At 45.4% G+C, this 15820-nt stretch overlaps 1 protein-coding gene across 1 annotated transcript in view; it reads right to left on the bottom strand.

Moving 5' to 3' along the window:
* Nucleotides 1-6098: 6098 nt before the first annotated feature.
* ARHGAP31 (Rho GTPase activating protein 31) overlaps nucleotides 6099-15820 on the bottom strand; it is a 106594-nt gene continuing 96872 nt past the window's right edge. Inside the window, exons 11-12 of the mRNA XM_014829041.3 lie at nucleotides 12945-13225; nucleotides 6099-9823 (exon numbers count right to left, since the gene is read on the bottom strand). Coding sequence (XP_014684527.2) covers nucleotides 7391-9823; nucleotides 12945-13225 — 2714 coding nt within the window. The 3' untranslated portion in view covers nucleotides 6099-7390. The remainder of the gene's footprint in view (nucleotides 9824-12944; nucleotides 13226-15820) is intronic.

The following is a 15820-nucleotide window of genomic DNA, read 5'->3' as shown; positions in this document are numbered from 1 at the left end:
AAGGGGTTTGGATTTTTATTATCCTGTAGGTCTCAAAGGGGCGATCTTTGGACAATCAGAACTACTAAATCAATCTTGAGGTTGAAACCCAATAGTATGGACCTTTCACAAGCACTTGAAGTAGTTCTTAAGCAGACAGAAGTCTGGAAACTTGTAGACAGAAGACAGCTAATAAAGGATTTTAAGCTGAGGACTTATGACCCAAAGGGCTCACAAGTCAAGGGTTCTCAAAGTGTAATCTCTGGACCAGCAGCATCAGCATCACCTAACTGGGAACTTGTTAGAAATGGAAAATTTCAAGCCCTACCCCAAACTGACTGAGTCAGAAACTCTGGATGGAGCCCAGAAGTCTGTTTTAACACACTCTCCAGGTGATTTTGAGGAGACCCACTACCCTAGCTTAGACAACTTTGGTAGCAATGTGTAGAATAGGTTTGGAGAATGTCAAGGAGATTTAAAGCAAGACAGCCAACCATTTTAAAAAGTACATGCAAACAGAAAATGGGAGGAGGGGTGGGGTGTCACCACTTTGTGGGTGATAGAAAAAGTCATGTGCATGAATAAGATAATGTAGGGACACGTGGAGTGAAAAGAGAAAGAAGGACAGAATTCTGGTGAATAACAACATTTAAGCGTAGAGGAAGAGGAAGTTTTCAAATGAACAAGACTAAGAAAATAGAATTCCAAGAGATGAGGTGAACTAGAGTTTCAAGAAAGGAATGATCAACAGTATCAAATATTCAAGAGACTGAGAATTGACTGTTGAATTTGGTTATTAGATCATTGTAACTTTAGTAAGAAATTTTAATGGAGCAAGGGGGGTGGAGGTCAGTTGCAGTTGGTCCAGAGTAGTGAATTGGAATGAAGAAGTAGTGAACTGGAAGGAAGAAGGGTTCTTGGGAGCCTTTGGGAAGAAGAATAGCACTTCCTCTGAGTTAGAAGGGAGGTTAGATACACACAGATGGATAAAGGAAAGTAGCAGCAGGAAGTGGAAGAAACACATCTGATAGCATAAACTCGTGGTCAAGTAAGAAGCAATTATCATTTTAGGGTGTGAGGAGGCATCTAGGAGGAGTCTTAGAATAATGGAATGGCCTTTGTAAACTTTGGGAATGAGGCCACTGCTGAGGTGGTAAACCATAAATTTCCAAGGCTCTCACTACCATGGCTTTATGATTTTCTCTGGTCTAACTCAGTAGACGCAGTAGAAGGGTAGAGTAGATGGATGGAAAGAGTCCTGGTTTGGAGATTTGCCCAGCAGATATGGCTAAAGGACTAGTGAACAAGAGAGGTAATGGTGCTGGTGAGAACAGTTGAGATGATGCATCTTGGGGTCTGGAAAGACCAGGGAAGGAAGAATGAAGTCTGGTGGGGGTATCCTCTGTCAGAAGGAGTATGGGTGGGCCAGGCATTAGTAATCTGAGCAAGTAGAAGGAATAAGGGAGTAAGGAAAGGAGAAGTTCTGAGAATGGAATATGGGAGTTTAGGATCACAGAGTTCTGGGTTGTGGAACAGCCTGATGTGTAACCCTGGAAGCAAATGGCCAAAATTGAGTAAAGGTAAAAGCTGTAAGCAATTGTGGCAAGGGTGTCGGATGGGTGTTCCTCAGAAACACTGAAGTCATCCAGAATGATGGTGGGACATGAGTTAGAGAGGAAACAGCTTGGTGCCAAGACTGGGAAGTCTGGGACATTGACTACATCGTGGCCACAAAGAATGGTAAAAGTTAAAATAGCTGGAAGCCATATATTTTGGTAATAAGAGATTTTTGTATGAGATGGGAAGACACAATGGTGCAGAAGCGGAAGTGGGAAACTGGAGAACATCTTCTTGGCTCTTTGTAGTCTGTAACATGGAAAAAAACGTGCAACCTTTTGTGCAGGGAAAGAAGTGTCCTCAAGGGAGTGTCAAGTTTTATTGACGTCCAGGAAGTGGAAACAGCATTCAGTGAAGAGACTGTAAGGAGAGAAGGACTCCAGAGGAACTGTGGGAAAGATTAGGAGTGAGGGGAACTGTGTGTTGCCAGTTGGGGGCAGTGGGCATGAGATTCAGGAGAGAGAGACAGAGGAGAGAGGGGATCTGGGAGTATATAGGAGAAAAAGACATTTAGGGCGGTAGTGAAGGGTGACAGAGCAGGCCTGAGTAGTGTAAAGTTCTAAGTGGAATATGGTTGCCAAAATGCTAGCATTTGTATCCCCTTGGCAATGGTATTTTTCACTGCAACTATCATCAGGTTGTGAGCCTGGGTCGCATGATTGTTTTTCTAAGGGTCTGTCATTTTGACCCACTGAACACCTGTCCCCATTTTTGTGACAACATATGCCAGGAGAGCAAACTTTCGCTTTTCTTTTCCACCAGAGCGTTATTAGCATAATCACTCAAATGAGAGAATAGTCCCCTTTGATTGCTTCAAGTAATAGAAAAACTGAGTTCACATCTGTTGTAAGTGGGCCCACATAACTTGTTAAGATGCAGAGTTTTGAGAAGGAATAGCTTTTTTTCCTTCTCATTTTTCATTACAGTATCCATTGATTTATACTGGGTATCTTGGGTGACATGTATGATTGCAACAGTAAGAGTGAAGTTGCAAATATTTGACAATTATTACGATGTAAAATAACAAAAACCAGAAAAATTTACTGAAAGAAATCATCAGGACTTTTGCTGTGAGACCAAACCTTGAAGTAATAAAAAATGACATCAAACAGAACACACCAGAACAATGAGCCTGATGCATATAATCCACTTTTCCTATTATTGATTTTGATGACCCCATGTCCTCCTCTAGTTCATAGTGCCATCATAAGCATTATACTTTATGTCATTTATTAGAGTACATTTTTAAAGCATAACAATCTGTTTTAATTACACTTAAATGTCTCTATGGATAAGTTTAATATTTATATTTTTTTAATCAATAGAAAAAGATTTTGATTATATCTTTGGAAACATACTCGAGCTCAACAAACAGCTGAAATCATGTGGCTTTCTAACAAACTCCTTTGAAAAAGTGCTTTACCTTGCAGAATTATTAGCCAGGAAGTACTATAGCATTAAGTTATTGCAAAGCTTCGTGATTCATCCGGTAAAGCACATGGCTCTGTACTTCGTGGGTTTCTTATATTTAGCTACATCCTCCTTCATCCTCATAGAGAAGAGATCCCTGCATTGCTCATGAACCTCAAGGCTACGAAATCATCTACTGTGTGCTGGTCAATCAGTGGTGGTCCCCGATTTTATACTATCTGGACTGACACTGAACTCAGGCAATCACCCTTCTACCATCTCCCATTCCTCTCCATGCTTGGAAGGGTGCTTGCTCCCTCTTCTGGCCTGACTTTACTAGAAAAGGTGTTGACAAAGGAGGCCATGCATTCTTTGTCATTCCATGTTTTGAGCTGACCCTCCTGCTGGAAGTGTGTAAAATCATACTCCTGGCAACATTTAACTCCCAGATTCATGTTGTCATCAGATAGGACAGGCCATGGTGGAATGTGGCCCTAATCCCCATCCTGGTGAGAATTGGACCTGCCCTTAACCTCTCCATTCCAATCCCAGACAAATGAATCTTACATTCTCCAGCACCTCTTCAGGCAAGAACACAAGGCCCCTGTAGACAAATGAATCTCCCACCCAATTTTACTCAAATGTGATTATTATATGCTAAACATTAGACATAAAAATAAGTTTATCTTGGACCTATGACTTTATCATCAACAGGAGTCAACCCATTTTGTGATGATGGAAGTCTCAAACCCCCTCTCAAGGAGTATGGAACGCTGATATTGCCCAGCTCGTTAGCAGAGATCCAACAGGACTTCACAACCAAACCAATTAAGACCACAGAAAACCTCAGAAACATTTGTTTTTAGTTACCATTCTCTAATTTTTTAAATGATCAAAGCAAAATTCTCAATGCCTGAGTGTCTCCCTAGTACCTTCTGCTGGACTTGCAATTGTGTTTGCAAGTCAAGTCAAATTCTCTCCAAATTGTAACTAAATGGTTCTAAATCCTGCTCCTGGTTGTTGTAAACAACTGTTTATAACAGTTGTTTGATTTGCTGTTTGATTTGCTACCATCTATTTCCTCTTTTTCATTAGACTCTTCAAGGGTTTAAGAGTTCTAAGGTACCCAGTGCAATATTACTAAGCTCTTGATAAATATTACTTGTTGAGGATGTTGATGTTTATATTTTTAAGTTCCCCAGAATCCACAATTTTGACTTGGCCAACATTTTGAATTTTAGAGCTTAGATTAGGCTAACCATCCTAATGGGGTTCTTGGTCAGGTCTCTTCATAGTCTATGTGAAGCAGAGAATAAAAACCAAATTCCCTCTATCTGGTCCATTTTGCAAAAAAGAAGGAAAAAAAAGTTGGCCTGGGAGGGCCATTTTGCCAATATGTATAGGTTATTATCTTCTTAAGCAATCATTAGCACTGAAGGAAAACATTAGAACATGCATGCATTTCACTTCAAAGTCAACATTGTAAGTCAGCCACCCCCATTTAGGGGACTAATAGTTGATTTGAAGGTGCCCTTTGAGAATTTGATTTTGCAGCCCTTTCTAGGGCACCAAGTAGATCCTCCAAAAACCAGCAGCACCCATTCCGTCCCTCTGGATGGAAGCAGGCGATCTGATTCCCATCCAGCCATTCTCAGGGCATTCATTTTTCAGGCCCAAGTGGGTGACCAAATCAGTAATCTCAGGTCATTTTGGGGAACAATTTCAGGGGAAAAATAGTTTTCTTTAACATAGAATGGAATTTCATCAGTGCCAGGCTAGCCCCGGTCCACAGGAAGTTTATGAATGTTTGTGACAGTTGATAGGCTGGGAAATAGTCAAAGGAGAGATCCACACTTTAGCAGCCAGACACTTACTGAGCAGGTGAGCCAGCTTCTAAGGCCTTCTGGATCGACTGACGAGGAAAGCTCAGAGTAGAGAATATTTCCAGACAGTTATCATTGTGTCTCATAATGATATCCACACACCCACACGCCTGAAGAGGATGCTACAAATGAAAGATGCCGGAGTCTAAGGAACATGGCAGCCATTTAATAAATCTACATAGGCGCCTCAAATTGAACTCACTTGTTAATATGTAAATGGTGGCTTCTCAGGCTATCCCCAAATAAAAATATATCCTCTAAGTGTTACAAACAAAAATCTAAAATAATCATAAAATAGTTTAAATATTTCATTACTTGGCTCAGAGTTCTGATGGTAAAGCAAAGTGCAGTTCCTTCGCCCTCTCACATTCTAACTGGAACGTGGTCCTTATCAGAGCGTAGACACCACAGTGCACTGAGATTGACACAAAGCCTGTCTGCCACATTTTCTGATAAGGCAGGAATGTACTTTTCAAATCTCCTGAACATGGCCTTCCTCATCCGTCACCAATATATTTCTTCACCTTGCTTGCCTAGAAGGGAAAATTGCCATACCTTAGGACTTTTCTTACAGGTTGACATCTCATTGGCTCTTGGTACAATGTCTTATTCCCAGTGAGAATGCAAAAACACTGACCAAAGGCCTATTCACTGCTCCCCTTGCTCACACATTGCAGTGCCCTCTGAAAGCAGAACTCATCAGCTGGCCTGCCAGTTATCTCTGCCATAGACACTGGCTTCAAAGGTGTAGGACAAGATTTCAAAATTGCTTGTAAGGCTTATCAGGGAAGAAGAGAGAGAGGACTATGTATCTGTTGCAGGGCATCAGCGTCCCATTTCTCACTGGAGGAGGTAACTTCAGTTCAGCCCCTACCCAGCCCAGCACCAGCCTTGGCTGTGAGGTCTGTCCAGAGGTACTGCTAGCCCTTAGAGAAATTTCTGCAATGACTGAGCTTCTGGACAGAATTCAGCCAGACTTGAACCTGAGAAGAGGTGCCTAGGGCTAAAAAAAGATCCTATTTTTCTTTGTATCTGAAACAAGATAGTTGTCTTAGAAGGTCTGAAAGTCTTGATACCCTGAAGGGTTTTGCCTTGAGAAGGGCTCTTGTGAAGCCCTCTTTGGGATAGCACCAAAAATCTGCCAGCAGGTTAGATTCGTTCTCCTTCCTCTCTCCAGCTGAAAAGGAATGGACCATTTGAACTTCTAAATAACAAATAGAATCAGATTCGTTTATTGCTTCTGCTTGCGTATAGACAGGGGAAGAGCAAGTTTCAGTGCTTGGGGTGGGTAGTGGATGAGGGGGACCATGGAAAGCAGAGGGGTCCCTTGAATCTGTTCTTGAGCAATGGAAGGAGAGGGAGAAAGGAAGGCTCCCACTGGCTAAAATGAAATACATTTTCAAGAAGGGCAGCTGTCACCAAGCAGTAATGATGGCTACCCTGCTAGGACTCGGCCTTGTCCTCCTGGGTCTCCTGGCTTACCCTCTCCTGCACTGCTGGTCCCAGCCTAGTATGGACGGAGTGTGAAGCTGAGCTACAGGTGTTTTCTGCTAATGCTCCACCAATTTAAACACATTAAGTTTGGAGTGTAGTTCTGCCTATACGTGAGGCTTTTCTCTAAGAAGACATCCTGTTTTTGGACTCTGATATCGGGAAGAAAGCAGATCCCATCACTCTTGCATACCTAAATGAAGATTCAGCACATTTCATTGAGGTAACCCTCAGCTCAGCTCCCACCCTCCCCAGCTACTGGATTTATAAATCAGAGGGCAGGATAGTGGCAGTTGGAGTCCCAAATTAATAGAAGCCAGAGCCAGAAAGTCTTCTTGGACCATGCCAGTCTCCAAGTTTGCTCTTTAGTATAGATTCTGACTTTCCGTGCTGGCGTATGGAGCCACCTTGGACAGATCTGCAGGGATTGCAGGGAAAGAGCGTGGGTGAATTCACCCACTTGGATATCTAAGTGTACGTTAGTTTGCATTTCCAAATCTGCTTCTATTCTGGATAGTACACTTTTACAAAGCTTATCAGAAAACTTGTCTAAAAGAACACATGATTTAAAGAGCATTAAAAAGCATGAAGTAAATAGGAGGCCTTCAAACCTCAATAGCAACGTTTTCCAACCCGGGCAAAGGATTTCTCTTTCTTTCAAAAGGCATAATCACACCCAGCTCTCAATGGTCACAGATAATGGCAGTGGGGAGTAACACAACTCACAGGTCCCAAACCTCATTGGAGGCCAGCATTTCATCCTCTTCCCTCACCTGACCTTTCCCTGCCTGCTCATAGAGACTTATTTAAACTTCATCTCTTGGTCCTTCTCTTGACCTCTCTTCTGGCAAATGGACTAATTAATAAATGGTCAGAAGGCCGAAGAAAAAGAAGAGGCCAAACTAAGCCCAAACTTGGATAACCTGTGCCTGGAACAATGGCAAGTTGTCCCAATAGTAACTTCCAGATGAATCACGACATTTTCTCAGACACCAGCAGGTGAACTGATGTCATTCTATTTGCCTCCCACTTCTTCCATCCAGAATCACTGATCTCCGCTGGGGCTGGTAAAAACAGCTGGTTGAGGTCTCTAGTCTCTGGCCATTCTTAGGGATGGTCATTTTATTCCTAAGTGTAACCCCTTCTGGTGTGATCCACGTGTTTTCTGCCAACTCCCCACAAAGAAGGCCAGGAGAAACTGTCTGGGTGGGACTTCTAATAGGGGACAGCAGGACCTTGGAATCTGTCACTGTGGATGATGGGGGCGGGTGGTCCATAATGGGGAAAGGAGGACTGAATAAGATTAGGCTCTGAGGTCTTCCTGGCCTTGACCTGTGGAAAGGCTTAGAACCCCCTGATGGTCGCTCTATTTTTGAAGAAAGCAGGTTGTCCCCCGATGGCTCTGTCTCTGATGTGCGCTTTCTGCATTGCACTACTGCATCCTGGGTGGAGAGCAGGTTAGCTAAACCTGGTTCTGGAGAAAGGGTGGGTCCCTCACACATGCGAGATGCAGTGGCATCCACTGCCAAGGACTCAATGGCTCCTGTATCTTGCTTTGGTTTCTCTTCCTTTGGGCTTTCCAAGGAGAGAGAATCACCTTTGGCAGTTTTCTGAGAGGTCCCACCAGTTGAGTTTGGTTCCTCTTGGCTCCTTTCCAGAGGCTGAGTCCCATTCTCCCCTGAGCTCTGAGAGGGCAGGGGCTGTGGGATCTGTGTGTACTGAATCTTGGGTGGGATGACTGGGACTGCCCTGGCCTGGCACATTTTGACCATGAAGGAGGTTCTCACAGCTGACACACTCACGGGAGCTGAGTTTCGGCGGCCTGTCAGGGCGTGAGCAACAATGTCCGGGTCCTGAGGGTCCTGGGAGCAAACCCTCCAGGGGTCTACTTTACAGTGAGATGAGGTCATCCACGTGAACTTCGGGTCTCCTGGCTCAGAGAGCTGCATTCCAGGTGAACCAGATGAGGCCACATTCTCAAACCGGAAGAGGTCAGTGATGGGAATGGCAGAGTCCAAGTTGAGGGAAGAAGGCCTATTTTTCCCTTTTGGGGGCCCGCACTCAGTGGTCTTTAGCGGTAGCTTCGGGGGATGCTCTCCAGGTGAGGTGCTGTCCTGCACGCTAGGTGAATTCTCCTGGCTTCTCTGCGGCCCAGGAACACTGCCTTGCTCAATCTGAGGGTTGCAGTGCACCAGGGGTGTCCCCTGTTCCTTTCCCTCTGCTAGGCTGACAGGGCTGGTTTCTGCTGGTTTGGGCTGCAAACCACCTGGTCCCTTCTGGTTGGGAAGAGCCTCTGTCCCTTTAGGGCAAGACAACTCTCTGAAGGAACTCAGGGCTTTCTCATCCCATCCAGTAATCTCTCTCCTGGGTGACAGGGGCTGCAGAGGGTCAGAATTCCCCTCTGCTTCAAGGTTAGCACAGCTGCTGGAGGAGGGACCCTCGAGAGTCCACTGGCTCTTAACTGTGGTTTTGCTGTCTAGAGAATGGCTCTGGCGAAGGCTGGGCCTGTGGGAAAGCCTCTTCTCCAGTCGCAGGCCCTGGGAGCCCTGCATCTGGGCCTCTTGCACATCTTTCAGGGTAGGGGAATGAAGAGGACTCGTCACCCACTGGGGCTCCTCCCAGGGTTCCACCATCTCCAGGCCATGCTGCGCATTGTCTGTCACAGTGTCGTCTTCGTCACAGTCCGAGGGCTCCTGTACTGAATGGGCTACATCCACCTCTCCTTGTGGGGAGATCTCAACCTCCCTTGTGGGGCTTGGAAAACCAGAGCCTTTCCCCTCAGGAGCAGCATCCTTTGAATTTTGCTTTTCCCTTTGTCCTGGAGCAGCCTCGTCTTCCTGACAGAAACTGGGGATCCCAGGGCTGCCTTTGGACTTCAGCTGGTCTGTATCTGCATTTGTCTTCAAATTCCTGGATGAGCCTTCTCTCTCAGGGCCGCCCTCCAACAGCTGGACTCGAGGCGCCTCCTCCATTGGGGTTGGGGGGGGAGGAGCAGGCGGGAGCACAGGAGACAGATTCCCTGGACCTCCCACCTCCACCCTCGCTTGTGGAGAAGCCGCCTCAAACGGCACTATTTCCAGAGGAACTAGGCTGCTGGGGTCTGGCCGCTGGCCCTTCTCGGGCTCAGATCCATGCAGGCTGCTGCTTGCCTCGGATTTTTCTCTATTGGCTGCTGTGGAGGCCCCCGGTGTGCTCTGATTGGTTGGATCCCTAGTCCACTCCTCCAGGGGGGCGGAGACTGGAGCTGGGGCCGAGCCACAAGACGAGCTCCCAGGAGGCTCCAAGGAAGCACAGGGCGCCGGACTGAACTCCAGAATTGGCTGAGTGGGGCTGATCTTTAGGGCCGGCGGTGGCAACGAGGAGAGTTCCTCCTCAGATTCAATAATTTTCAGTTCCTGTTGAATCTCCGGCCAGATCAGGGCGTTGGCCAGATCATCTTCATCCTGAAAAACATCAAGAAACTGGTTATTTTAGAACCAAAGGCTGTCGGTGCTGACATCCGCACGCACTCTTTCCCAGTGAGACTGAAGAGACTGGCGCATTGCCAGGCTGCGCCACCTCAGCAAATAAAGGACACAGCATGAATAATAACCGTGGATGTTTATTCAGGGCTTACCATGTCCCGTTACATGCTTTTACTGTATTTTCGTGTTTAATTTTCCCTAAAAGATAACTACCGCCATAATTACTCCCATTTTAGAGAGCAGGAGACTTATGTTCACATAGATTAAACAATTTACCTAAGTCACACAGCAGCAGACCGGGATTGAAATCCAGCTCTGTCTACACCAGAACATGAACTCTTAATCCCTCTGCACTGTTGCCTTATAAAACAAACCGACCCCTGGTCTCATTTAACCTCAGCTTTACCAGTTGGCACACAAGACTCAGATTCTCCCAGTGGAATGAAAATGTTAACTTGCCCTGAAACCTACTTTCCAAATAAATAGAGATTTTTTTTTTCCCAAGGAAATACATATGCCACATGGAAAGAAAATTAACATGCATTAAAAGAAAGTAGAATACAAAAACAACAAAATCTTATATTTCTACCACCTACAGATAACCACCATGAATGAGATGGGGTGCCTCTTCCTGCACTTTGTTTGCTGTCCTTGTTTTCCCGAAAGTCCAGCTTCTCTTTGTTGTTCTCGACTCTTCCCTTTCCGGACACAAAGCCCAAAGCTTCAGTCAGGAAAGGGACAAAGGGAGTTCTGGTTGGGGCCAGGGAAACAGATTTCAGTGCCTATCATTTTTTGTCCCAAGGAGAAGCAGTTTGGGGAGGCCTCTCCGGCCGGTGAGGGTGAAAGACTTTCTGAGAAGTCTGACCTGCTGCCAACCTGACATCACTTCTCACCTGGCTCTGATCATATGTCGTTCATATTAGTTAATTTGACGCTTGTCTTATCTTTCCCAATGGACTGTGAGCTCCCCGAGGTCAGGGACTGTGTTCCCTCATCTTTGATTCCTCGAGGCCAAATGGTACCTGGCGTACTGTGAGCGGTTGCTCAATGAAGGGTCCGTTGAACTGAAATGAATTCAGTGTTTTCTTTTGAGTTATTTCCTTCAGATAACTCTCCAGGTGTAAGATTCCTTGGTCAGAAGGCAGCGATACTTTTGAGATCTGATTCCATTGTATTGCACTGATTTGTGTACGTGTCTATTTTGTCTACTAGACTCTGCCCTCCTTCAGGCCAAGGGCAGCCTTTTACTCATCTCTTTACTCTCCTCAGCACCTACATTATTGATCTTTGCCTAAGAAATCAATAAATTTCAATGAATAAATGAACATCTACACTCCCCTGCACCCCACTCTCTGCCATCTCAGTAAGGGGACCATAGTGCATCTTTTGCTCAGATCAGAAACCTATGGGGTGTCCTTGACACTTCCTTCTTCCTCACTCGCTCTTCAATCTTTTACTGGGTCCTGTTCACTCCACCTTCTAAATAGCTCTTAGATCCTTCCATTTCCACCTCCCCTGCCTCCTGCCCCCAGTCTAAACCACCATCTTTTCTCCCTGGTCTGCCACATGCTAGCCTCCTAATTGATATCCTCACCCCTTCTCCTGCCCTTCTCCTCACAGAATAGAGTGACATTTAAAGATAAAATTCTGAACAGATCAAAAGAGTTTCCATTGCCCTTAGGTTAGTCTCCAAATCCCTTCCAAGCAGGCCTGTCTGACATGGCTCCTGCTTCCCTCTGGGCCTCACTTTCTCTAGTCCACGTGCCTGTTCGCCAGCTCTCTTCTCCTTCCTTGAATGTTTTGTGCTTTTTCCCACCTCAAATTCATGGTATGCTTACTTTTTCTGCCTGGAAGTATCTCCTTTCCTATTCTTCCCCCTCCCCCTTTCTTCTAGCTAAGCTCTCAGTCTGTCTGTTCTTCAGAGAAGCCTTCTCTCACCATTGTGACTCCCCTCCTCCCTGTTATATGCTCCCACAGAACTCCATACTTCCTTATCACTCTAGAAATCACTTATTTAGTGATCTTTCACCCACCAAGCTGTCAGCTCCAAGAAGGCAGGGACAGTGAGCATCTCGCACCCTGCAGCCATCCCAGTGCTCAGCAGAGGGCCTCCCACAAAGTAGGTGTTTAATACATGTTTTTAAATGAATGAATGAACTGATGCCTTTACTTGTTCCCATGAATCCACCTGGTGCTCCTTCCAGCACTAACTGTGTCTGCTTCTCAAAGCAGTTTAGACTTGATCCCTACCAGAATTCAATACCCATAATAATCTCTGTATCCTTCTCCTTCTACAAATGCAAACGTGTCTTACAAGAATCCTTATTAAGCCCTCCTGAGGCCACTGTGGTGCCATGCACTGCCCTAACTCTTAGTATATGGGCCTTTTGTGCATCCCCCAGAAACCAAGCTCCTGGAAGCAAGTTAAAGGCAAAGAGTTTCCTTTTCCCCTTTAGCACACTCCTCCAGGTCACAGAGCTGCCTCCCAAATGCAGGACTCCTCCCTGGATGTCCCTGGAAAACCTCCTTACACCTTCATCTTATGCTAGGACATCCCATAAAACCTTGGAAAATTCACCTCTAAAAAGTGAAAGACGTTTAGTAAGCTCTCACATCATGTTTTAACTTCTCCAGAAGCCATCGGAGGAAGAAATGGGTCCCAGAAATCTTTCAGAATATTTTTACAGACAAGCATAGACAACTACCCATCTGGGATGTCTGGAAGAAGAGAGCTGTACCCAAGAATGGTCATCATATTTGGGACCAGGATATGACAAGTAGGTTTTGTGTTGCTTCCAGGATTGAATGTCATTACATTCCAAAGACATGTTACTGGTTTATGGTGACTTGTGGTCAGAAATAGGGTTGAGTCTGACCTAGTGAATCTGAACGGGATGGTTCCTTCCCATCACCATAGGACCTCTGAAAAGTCCACTGCAGAAAATCCCAGACCTGATTAGGAGGTTATCTCCTCAAGTCCCTTTGGTAGAAACAAGTTCTTCCTCCCAAAATAAGTAAATAAGTCTACTTTAAGCTGTACCACGAGCTCTTGAGAAAAAGAGGACTCTACTAGATGGACCAGGCAGGGAGTCCCCCTTACCATCTCATGGAGAAACACTGCTTCGGCTCTGGCCCTGGGGCTCTCCTGCAGAGCACTGGACTCCACCTGGCCAGCCTCTTGACTCTCCTCCACTGCCTTCCCTCGATCCAGCCTCTTCTCTAATTCACTTGAATGTTGAGAGCCCAGGGCGACTTCCAAGATTTTCTTCTCCTCCAGTTGGGCACCTGGCTCCAGGGAAGGGCCTTTGCTGCATTCCACTGTCCTCACTGCTTCAGGTCCTGGCTTGGCATCCTCAAGAGCCGCCTTCTTAGCTCCAGAAGCTGCAATGAGGATGAGAGTTATCAGTGAAGCAGACTTCCTTTCAAGAGAGGCCATTCCCAGCACACTCACTGTCCTGTACCAGCCCTGCTTCATGAGGATGGAGGGAGTTCCCACAGCTCACTGCCCTGCCGCATTCTTTACCCTTTCCTCCTAGCAATGTCCTGTCCTCAGATGCCGGAGTCACGGACTGTCAGGGATGGCAGCGACCCCAAGGATCATCTAGTCTAGTGCTTCTTAACTAGGCACCATCTTGCTCCTCCCCGCCCCAGGGGACATTTGGCAATGTCTGGAGACAGTTTTGGTTGTCACAGCTGTGTAGGGGGAGTGGCTACTGGCATCTAGTGGGTAGAAGCCAAAGATGCTGCTAAATATCCTACAGAACATAGGAGAGCCCCCACAACAAAGAACCACCCAGCCCAAAATGTCAATAATGCCGAGGTTGAGAAATCCTGCTCTAATCCAATCTTTCACTTCAGAGATTAGTAAATTCAGACCCTGAGAAGTCAGGCTTGTTGCCTAAGGTCAGAGAAATCTATTATTTACACCAAGCTACAAAGATGTATTATGATTGTGATTGACAGCTTCCTGTGTGACTCTTCCCAGGGGTTATCTGCACATCAATTTGGATACATCTGAAATGATTAAGCTCTGATCTTGAACATCTACCAAGGCAGGGGACAGGGAGGCAGACCTCAAGTTTGGCCTCTACTGCGTTGCATGATGAAGGTCCTATTTCAGTGTATAAGGCTGTTTTCACTGTGTAAAATAAAGACTAAGTACCTAGGACAGTGCTGGGTACCTAGCAGATCCTCGGTAACGTTATTATTATTTACATTGGAATTAAAGAAATCTGAGTTCAAATTCTAGTTTCTCAGTGAATCTTGTAATCTTGGTACAATGGCATAACAGTACACTGCAGGGCTGTCGTGAGGATAAAGTAGATGGTGGAGGCAAAAGCCTATTAGTGTCTGACATAGGGTACAAGCTCAAGGTTTATTGGTTAAGAACAAACTCTGCTCATTGCCACGGGTTATGCTGGTGACTTAACTCAAGGTGCCTCAGCACAATGCCAGCCTTGAAACTCAGTCAGACAGCATCCTGACATCTGAACTAATAACGCCTCAGCATTGACAATCATGCCACTTTCCTCTGCCCACTACTTAGCAGGCTTATGTTTGAAATTTAATTTAATTATTGAATATGTAAAACATCTACAGAGTTCAAAATTTAAAACTATATAAAAAGGTATTTTTAGAAAAATTTTGCTTTCATCCCTGTTGCTTCCACTCTTTTCCACACCTCCACCTCCCTTGGGGATAACCATTTTTATACTAATATACTGGCTCATACAGATTTATTCTGCCATAATTCATTTTTGCATACATAAGCAGATACCTTTACTGTATGTACTTTATTTCCCACCTTCACTACACAAAATATACTATATACTGTATACTGTTCCATGCTTTGCATTTTTTCACTTAAGAATATATCTTGAAATTTATGCCATATTATATATGAGATTCATTGTTCTTTAGGATGTGGCCTCATTTGGGTTCTCCTCAAAGCAGAGCCTGAGCCAAGGTCCTGTCAGCAGGTAGCTTATTTGGAAGGTGGTTCCATGAAGTAGGAGTGAGGAGGTGAGACAGTGATGGACGAAAAGTCAATAAAGAATATGTTATTGAGCTGGTTACCACAGTGAGCAACCAGGACTCAATCCCTGGTGGCCCTTTGGGGAACCATGAGGAATGCGCCCCACAGTTATTCCTCCAAAGGGTGGGAGGCTGGGTCACTAAGCCACCAATTCCCATGTCCTATTGGTTGAGAACTGCCCCAGTTAATTCTCTGTACTTCTGGACCATCCAGAGCAAGGGCTGGGTGAGATCCTCCCTTTAGAAAAAGCCCTGAGGCAGAAAACCAGAAACACAAGGCAGACACCTGAGATAGGATGCCTTCGATGTGCACAGAAACCATCCCCTGCAGATGCTCAGGAGCTTGAGGAAATGTGGTGTAGGGCTCACAAAGCTACAGACTCCATGGGACTCAATTGTGTGGATGCACCCTACTTATTAAACTGATCTCCCAAAGATGGATATTTGGGTTGTTTCCAGTATTTCGCTATTACAAATAATGCCGTGATATGCATACACATTTTGTACTTGTGACGCTATTTATTTAGGAAAAATTCTTGGAAGTGAAACTTTTGGGTAAAAGCCTAATGCATCAGTAATTTTTCAAAAATATATTTTTAGCATTCTACGAAGATCTCTTAGTTGAACGTGTTTGCCAGTGTCTCTTTTCGTAGAGCTCAGGGTCTTCCTTCCATTGACTATGACCATGAATATGGACTCTTAAAATGAGGCATGGAGGAAGGGCCTGTGCCAAATGTGAGCTGTTCGCATCACTCACTCTCCTGCTCAAAGCCCTGCTCACTCTGACTCAGCCACATCTTCTCCTCCTCCTCCTGCCAGGCCTTATACCCCTCTGTTCTGGTCCTCCCTGTGATTTGAACCTAATCCATTCTTCAAACCAGAAACCTAACTCCTCCTCTTTGGAGCCTTCCCTGACCACTCTCTCCTTCCTCCATCTCCTGC

The sequence above is a fragment of the Equus asinus genome, chromosome 5 (genome assembly GCF_041296235.1).
Source record: "Equus asinus isolate D_3611 breed Donkey chromosome 5, EquAss-T2T_v2, whole genome shotgun sequence".
Classification (NCBI taxonomy): Eukaryota; Metazoa; Chordata; class Mammalia; order Perissodactyla; family Equidae; genus Equus; species Equus asinus.
The sequence above is the reverse complement of the archived record's forward strand: the minus strand, read 5'-3'. Positions and strand labels throughout refer to the sequence as shown.